An 8,835-nucleotide genomic window follows, 5' to 3' on the forward strand; every position below is an offset into this window, starting at 1 on the left:
TCACCTGGCTACCTGTGTGGGGATTGATCACCTGGCTACCTGAGTGGGGATTGATCACCTGGCTACCTGTGTGGGGATTGATCACCTGGCTACCTAAGTGGGGATCGTGTCTCTGTGAATGGCCTCCAGCTATCCCCAGCCTGCTTTGTGTGCGTGCTTCAGGCCGTTGTTGGGTGGTGTCCTGGGTGTTGTTCTTGGCTGCCCGTCTGGCCGTCAGCTCTCTCTGGTTGACTTTGTCTGATTGGTCCATATGTACCGTCTGCCTGCCTCGTGTCCTTGTGGTTGCTGCTGTGAATGACATCCTGGCATTTAGAGCAGCAGGACAGCCTCTGTGAGCGCCGGGTGCCTAAATGTCAGCCTGCTGGTTACAGACCTGTCTCTCTCTCTCTCTGGTGTTGTTGTTGTAACCCTCCTTCAGCCACCTGTGTTTCTCTCTATCTGCCCTCCCCCAGTAAGTCCAAACCCACTCCGTTAATCACAACCAGGATTTTGCTTCCCACTGCTAAATAATCCTCAGCAATATTGACCTTTGAAATGCATATTCTGCTCGGCCGTGTAGATAAAATCAATTTTCAACTTGGGCAAATCTGACATCAGAACGCCTGATTACAGTCTGTTGTCGTTTTTGGTCGCACACCTGTCTGAGCTGCATGCGATGCAGGACTAGAAGCTGCTGTGAGCACAGACGGAGACCATCACAGCCTGCTGGAGGTGTTCAGGACACATAGGGACGGTGGGCTGATGATTCCCTCTGTAGGAGAAACGTAACCTTCTTTTAAACTCCTATTGTGATGCAAGTATTTGTGTATTATCAGGGACAAACCCGTTTGGTTCTAATGGTGCAGCGTGTATTAATGTATATGTATATGTGCCTAAAAGCAATATTTAAATGGGAAAACCCATCGACTAATACCTGTCTGTTTGTGTTTCTAGGATTATCCATGAGGACGGTTTCTCTGGCGATGACGTGAAGCAGTACAAGCCTGTCGTTTACAGCAACACCATCCAGTCGCTGGCCGCCATCGTCCGTGCCATGGATACGCTGGGCCTGGAGTATGGAGACAAAGAACGCAAGGTCAGTGCTCATCCCAACGTGTCAGTGGAATCACATTTTTCCAAATACTAGCACCAAATCTGTAACGCGTGACATGCAGTCACACTGAACCGTAGTCCAGACCGTCACAGATGGGAGCTTCCCAAGACTGTTTATATTCTCAAGTCTGAAGCTGTGAACGGATGAAGGCTAACCGAAGACGTCCATCAACACCAACCTGCTCATTCACCAACACGCTGTGGCTGGATGAGCGCCAGGAGAGCCGGTGTGGTTCAGGTAGAGTCCAGCTCCTGGATGGGATCTGATGGAGTATCTGAGCAGCACCGTGATCCCGTTGCTCTGACCTCCTCCACATGGAGATCGACAAGATGTCAACATTGTTCTGATTGCGGCTCCATAATTGAACCTGTCGTGGTCAATGCAGGAGAACACTGTCATTAACTTTCATGTTAACTTGTCCCGGCGCGTAGTGACTGTGTTCAGGCATATTTATACAACAGCCCGGCAACGCTCTGCAGATGGAAAGTGTTAATGTTAGAGCTCCATGAAAGTGCCGCTCCTGTGATTTGTGGCGGAGCTGAAAGACGGTGAGATTAATTATCTATCAAAAGACCTTCGGGTGCAGCAGTATAGCGATGTGGAGGTCACAGTGCCATAGGCTCCCATGATTCCAGGTCTGAACCAGATGTACGTTCATGTTTAACGTGCACCTTCTTCATGCAGCTGCTCTGCACTTCTGACGCTTACACGTGTTTATTCAGCGCCGTGCGTCTTCTTTAACAAGTGCTTGCCTTCATTTTTCGTGCTGAAGCTACAAGCCACAGCAACTCGTTAATCATCTGCAGAAGGCTTGCAGAGTTTTTATGACACTATAACTTATCTGTCCAGTGCTTTTTATTTGTAAGTATTCAAGTCTTTTTTAAAGATCCCTATGATTGATGCAGCCTTTTCCTTTGGCTTGGATTAAACATGAGCAGCAAATTTCTGTCTGACTTTTTTATAGGGTGTCATCTCTTCAGCACCCCGGCTCGTTTTATTTGTTAAAGTGTCTACAGCAGCGCTCATTCAGACGGCTGATGGTAAACGCCTGCCAACCAGCCCTGTCACGCTTGTGCCAAACATTCCTCCATGCCAGTCTAAGTTAGTCGTGCTTCTAAGTCCTCCAAATCCTAATGCACACAAGTTCAGTATATGATCGGCTAATTGAGGATTATGAGTCTAATCCACAGAAGAGCATCAGTTGTATCTCAGTAAAGAGCAATGGGACAAGCTGAATTAGAAATGTAAGAACCATCAGACCCAGTGTAGCGTCACAGCAGCGCCTCAGGCCTGGGCCTCAGTTCAGGTCCCGAGGCCTAGACATGAGTTAGCCACATATATACTGAAGTGTACCAGGTCCAAATGGGTTACACTGAATTTCCATTTAATGGGTTTATTTGGGCAGCCCTTGAAAAGCATGGAGTGGTGAATTTCAATACAATAGTTGAAACTCTCCAACTAGATGTGAGCCACAGTGGGTTATATGTGTTAGCTCCTAAATGCAGTGCTGTTGGAACACGTGCTGGATGCCGGCGCTTTCTACCATGAACTGGCAGCCCTCCTCCTTCTAGGAAACACTGGAATACGTACAACAGATGATGTATTTATTGCCAGCTTATTAATAGCAGTGCACTGTGTTAGTGTTAGGGCCGCTCTTTGACCCAGTGAGCAAACCGACGCTGCACTAATCAGATGCTGGAAAACGTTGGCAGACCTACTTTAACGCCGCGGTTCTTGACATACAACCAAACTGTGGCAGCAACGACAGTAATGTGTGGTTGCTGATGATGAAGATGACTTTGGCATAACAGTCACGAGGGCGACGGTCCTGATGACAGTCCTGAACGCTTCGCTGAACGCGGCGCTAACTCGGCGCTAACACGGCGCTAACTCGGCCCTTTGACTGGGCCGCCTGCTGTCGGTCACAGGTTTGTCTTCGCTGGAGTTTTCGTGACTGTGAGAGCAAAAAGAGCTCCAAATTCCACCTCTTTCAGGCCACCACACACACACACACACACATACACACACACACACACACACACACACACACACACACTTACAGATCTGTCATTGGCTAACCTTAGCCAAAGGCACAGTATATTTTTAATCACAACGAAGCCATTGATACTCAGTGTAGAGGGCTGAAATAACAATACACCTATTGATTAGGATATGATATCTGTGTGCGTGTGCGTGTGTGTGTGTGTGTGTTTTATACGTGTTGGTGGTGCATTTTCTAGAGGTGAGCGGAAAGGCCGGAGGCAGCGAAGGGTTGTTGTTGCAGTTTGGACAGGAGGTGTTGAGTTGTGCAGCAAACAAACAACAACATCAGCGTTTGGACTTTGTTCTGGACTTTGTTCTGGACTTTGTTCTGGACTTTGTTCTGGACTTTGTTCTGGACTTTGTTCTGGACTTTGTTCTGGACCTGGTGAACTACGTTACTGGAAGAACCTGAAGCACAACATCCTGTAGATAAGTCACTGAACTGTTGTGTCGTGCAGCTTCACACGGCACAGCTGAGCGTTCCTAACGTAGAAAAACCTTACCATGAAATGTGATCAGCCTTTTGAAATGAGCATATTTCCACTTTACAGTAAACCTTATGGACGGTATAGTGCCGCCCAACTGACACTGGATGGATTTTTTAAGGGTACAATTAAAATTTTGGAAGTTTTAACCATCAGATAATTCTATCGAGCAGGGAGGGTTTCAGCTCCGACATCACGGATCAGTAGATAAGAACAGCAGAATGCTTGAAGCTGGGATCTGCTGATTTGCCCACCAGGCCGTCTGGCTCGTAGCAGCCTGATGTAAAAGTCCAAAGTTGACCTACACATCATATGGGATACAACATGACGTGTGAGCAGCAGACTTTCTTTATTTAATGTTCACTTTTGGGTTTTTCTTAGCAGCAGATTGGACGTAACGCCAGTAAAGGAGTCCAAACGTTGTGCCGTCTGGAGGAACTGTTCACTGGTTGTCACAGCTTTGTTCAGGTGGTCTGCTGTCCTGGGTTGGGTTCGGGTTTGGGTTCGGGTTTGGGTTGGCCAAACTTTACTCAACCTCAGTCTTTATCTGGTGGCTGCTTTCTCTGGACTTTATTTACCCTCCCTTCAGATACGTCGCTGTGCACCTGGACAAAAGGCTACTGTGGACCTTGCAGCGTTAAAGAAGTAGTTTTTAAAGGTTTCCTCACAAGAGAAGTGTTATTTTTACCGTGACATGTACCACGGCCTGTTTAATGAGCCGCTCCATGCCAATACAGTAAAGAGGTAATTAAATCCAAGTCCTGTGCAGGTCAACACTGAGCATCAGGCTGAAGGACGACCAAGAGGTCAAGAAAGTGTCAGAGGAGCAGAAAAGCATGCGAGGAAAGAGGAAGGAAAGTCGATTATTCAAGAGAGGAAGGAGAGAATGTGACAGTGGACATGAAGCAGAAGGAGGACTGAGCTGTGTTTAAACTGCTGTGCGTCTGACTTCCCCTCAGAGTAACCACAGGACTCCGTGACATCCTTCTCACGGCAGTAGAGGATGTGGGGTTCGCTCCAAGCACGTCACCGGTATGTCTCCACCGTAAGCCTCCATGCTGCCGTTCCTCTCTATCTCAGATGTTGGACACCTTCTGTCCTGCTCGCTCCTCCTCCTCTGACAACAGCCCCCACCCATCTGTTTCCTAGCCTTCGCTAGTTGCTGTGGCAACCCGGTGTTTTGCCGTGCTCTCAACACATTCCTGTGTCCAAGGGCGCTGTGACACACAGCACATGCACACAAATGATAGCGGGCCTGAAATAGACGGCGTGTTGTCACTGCCGTATGAATCTTTGAGCGCTTTTCACTCAGGTTTCAAAGAAGAAGACGAGAGTTCACAGGGAAAGGTCTCGCCACATACTTTGGATTGAACTGTGAAATGTTTTTCTAAATGCTTCAATTTCTGTTAACTCCTAATTGAATATTCACTCAGCTCCTCCGCGACACGGCGCTTAGACAACAGCAACATCACTCTGACTCCTGCTGTAGAATGTCACAGGGCTGACTTTTGATATTCTCTGCATGTTTACAAGGTTATTCCAAAAAGTTCACCCAGAACCAGGACCGTACCTCCCATATAGCTATAAACTATGAAGCCGTATGTCCCCGTCCACTGAAACTCAAACGGCTGTCGTCCTTTCTCTGCAAGGAGAGAGCAGCTTGTTGTTTCAGGACAATGCGTCCGTCCAGATGGCAGAAGCAGCCCACTGTGGCTCTGACCTGTTGCCTCGTGCACCTCCCTCACCCGACCTGCACCGCCTGACCTCCGTCTGCTTCCCAAACGTGCGTGGTCACCATTTTCAGAGAGATGATGAGCTCATGCGTGCTGTTGAGGAGAATCTGGAGGCTCAGGACGTGGCCTTCTGCCTCGAAGCGATAGCAAGGCTTGAAAGTCGGTGGACCAAGTGAAGGTAAAGTGTGACATTTTGTGGGTGAGGCGGAGAACAAGCCTCGTCTGTGGTTGTTAATGTATAAGGAGTACTACTTCTCAAATACGTGGTTCCTTTTTAATTATCCTTAAAACCAAAAATAAGAAGTCAAACATTGAGGGAATGAGTTGAACTGTGTTTAATGGGGGATTGTTTCGTGGCAGAGCAGCATGGCTGCATGTCCAGGGTCTGCATCAGGCACCGCAGCGGGATGTGGAAGCCAAGAATCACCCATAAAGGAGGCCGGACTGTGCCTGTAGCCAGCTCGCTGATTTCACATTGCCTGAGTTTCTGGATTGTCAGTACCTAAAATTAGCAAGAACATAGCAAGTCCATACATAGGAGCCACATATCAGCACAATGCAAACATGAATCTGTGTGAGGCTCGACCAGGCCTGTATGTTGTAATGATGATACCCAGCTGCTCATGTTTCACTGGGCCATTATTAAATGGAGGAGGAACAGATTTGTCATGCTGCAGAATGAACTGATGTCTAAACAGCTCACGTGCCTGAACCCATACTGTAGGTTCTCTGTACACTTCAGTTCATTGTGAAGGCAGAGCTGGCCTTTCTTCTACATCTACTGTGCCCGTTATACAAATCTGCAATTTAGCCTTTTGTACCGACTCGTCTGAATAGCATCAGTGGATCTTAAGAGGCAGCCTGGAGCAGCTGCTAGTGATGTTTTTCTGTGTTTGTGTGCCAGTGTGTGCTTTACTGATGCATCGGCCCGAGGCTCCATCTCCTATACGCTTAATTGCTTCAATGCATCCACACAAGGCCGGTGACATTACATTATGTGTGCGCATGCATGCTCAACCTTATTTGTTCAATGTCGGCAGGCCTGCTTGAAGAAATAAGTGAAGTCAGAGGCTGAATGGCGCCGGCGGTAGAACCACAAACCGTAAATATGGCACAAGCTGCAGACAGAGCTCAGCTCAGCTCAACATATTCTTTTACATGTTCTTAAAACGTCATAGAAAATGCATTTTATAGAAAAAGAAATCCCAATGAATTTGGACAAACTGTCCTTTTAACTGCCGCCTTTGACAGACAAACATTTTTAGCAATAGTATAGCTTGAATCCTCCACACGTCTCATCTGTCTGCTCCCATCATCATGTTTGTTACGGTGCTGCACAGCTGGAAGATGGACGAAGGAAACTAAGGACGCAGCCGCTGCTGCACACGTACACGCGTGCACGTATACAAGCACTGACATCAGAAAAACACTTGGCGTCTCCATGGACTCTGGACGGGAAAGAGGGGAGGAAGATAAGAGGAGGTGATGAGATGAAGGGAGAGACGGAGCAGCAGAGGTGGAGGGAGGGAGCTGGCAGACATGGAAACCAGCGAGTTATTCTCAGGAGCTCGTCAGAGTGTGTGTGTGTGTGTGAACAACGCCCCTCTGACAATAACGATCCCTCTGCTCGTTAAAGAATAAAACCACCTGCACATGGGCTCTCTTAGAGCAGTCTGACGTGGAGGCAGGTTGACAGGTGTGCAGTGCAGTTTGGCCCAGTTCTGGTGACTTTCCTGCAAGCATTCATTGACCAGTTAAAGTCTCCACAAGCGTTGACAGTAAACCAAAACAATAAATGTTCTGCTAACCAATGAGTTCAATGTTTGCTAAGAGAACTTAAAGCTGAAGGGAGCTGCACGCTCAAGAGGTTCTGTTAGCATCATATGCATTAGAAGGAACTTCAGCGCTGTCGTTTATTTGAACACCACATACTGCAGTCTGCATACAGTATTCAACCTACAGCTGTTTTTTTGACTACGTGGGTAAGCAGAAATCGTCTGTGGTCATAGAGCCACTTCTTAGGGAGACAAATTAATATTTGTTGGGACTTAGATGCAATATTGGTTCTCTTTTAGCTCTGTGTTTGGTCTCCACCAGCTTCGGCTGCTGAATGCTTCGCCACCAGTGAGTCGCGAACTGCATGTGCTGTTTAAAGGGCTGAAAGTGAACCAGAACATTAGATTTACTGCTAAACCATGAGTTGAAACCTGCTAAGAAACTTAGAGCTGAAGGGAGCTGCACATTCAAGGAGTAATTCAAGGTTCTTCAGTTGGTTCTGACAGCAAATAATGTATTAGAAGGAACATTAGCGCTGTAGTTGATTATGAGTCAACACCACACACTCATGCTGCTGTACACAGAACATTAGATGTGCACTAATCTGCAGCTATAAATAATTATCAAGAAATGCTTCCTGCACCTGGATGTTTTCTGCTACAGCTTGTATTTTGCCTTTTAAAGATAAAGTCTGTGATGCACCTGTGACTTCTAGTTTAAGATGTCAACCATCAGCTTTATTGTCCCCTTTTCCAATCCTGCCGATGGCCGTTGTTGCTTTTCTCTAGTGATTTACTTTCTAAAAAAGGCTTGAAATGCACCAAACATTCTATATGAAGTATAGTCTTTATAAGAACCGATGGGATTGGGGGTTAAGAGCCACAGACAGACTGAAAAGGTTCAAACATGTTGCTTGTTTTTGGCGTTTTCATGGGATTTATGGACCAGAACGAAAAATTATACTTTTTACAAAGTTAAACGATGAATTTAAGTTTATTTGTACATCTATGCACTCAGCAATGATAATGCGTGTGTTGCATTTTAAACTATTCAGGCTCACTTTGGGAACTGATGTGTTTCTAACCCTAATACGCTACACCTCTGATCTCACTGCTTTGCCTTGTGTCTGCTGATAAGCCTGGTGTAAGTTCACATATTTCAAGCCTTTTAAGACACAGATCCATCCATCCATCCATCCATCCGTCCGTCCGTCCGTCCGTCCGTCCGTCCGTCCGTCCATCCATCCATCCATCCATCCATCCATCCATCCAGATGGTTAAAATAACTTTGGTAAAAGCTGTTTACAGCCAATGTGGTTAAAATTAAAATGCAGCTTCACAGATCTGAAAATACCTCCAGAACCGGTCAGGTTTCCTGATTTGGGTGCTCTGCTGCAGACCCGAAAAATGCGTTTGACCCATTTTGTCTTTTTTTTTTTTTTTAGTATATGAATGTACAGTTTGAGATGCAGTAAATAAGGAGGAACAGGACACCTTATGTCCATTTCACTGACTTCCACTTTTAAAAGCTGATAGCAGCAGAATCCATAATTAAAGGAACAAGCAGAACAGGGTCATCTGAAGGTGCATCGGCCATAAGTGAAAAGGGTAAAGGTGGACGCTGGTGATACCGCCTGCGGCTGTTTAGGCCACAGCTTTGTCATCACAATGACTGTACTGCACAAGTCCTGGTGTATGACTGTACT

At 46.6% G+C, this 8,835-nt stretch overlaps 1 protein-coding gene across 3 annotated transcripts in view; it reads left to right on the forward strand.

The window, feature by feature from the left end:
* Positions 1–8,835, forward strand: part of LOC103367675 (guanine nucleotide-binding protein G(o) subunit alpha-like) — a 107,131-nt gene that overhangs the window by 21,479 nt on the left and 76,817 nt on the right. For all 3 annotated transcript variants that reach the window (XM_008295781.1, XM_008295782.1, XM_008295783.1), the window contains exon 3: positions 934–1,075. In XM_008295781.1, coding sequence (XP_008294003.1) covers positions 934–1,075 — 142 coding nt within the window. The remainder of the gene's footprint in view (positions 1–933; positions 1,076–8,835) is intronic.

Source organism: Stegastes partitus, unplaced genomic scaffold, assembly GCF_000690725.1.
Source record: "Stegastes partitus isolate 25-593 unplaced genomic scaffold, Stegastes_partitus-1.0.2 Scaffold1076, whole genome shotgun sequence".
NCBI classification, from domain to species: domain Eukaryota; kingdom Metazoa; phylum Chordata; class Actinopteri; family Pomacentridae; genus Stegastes; species Stegastes partitus.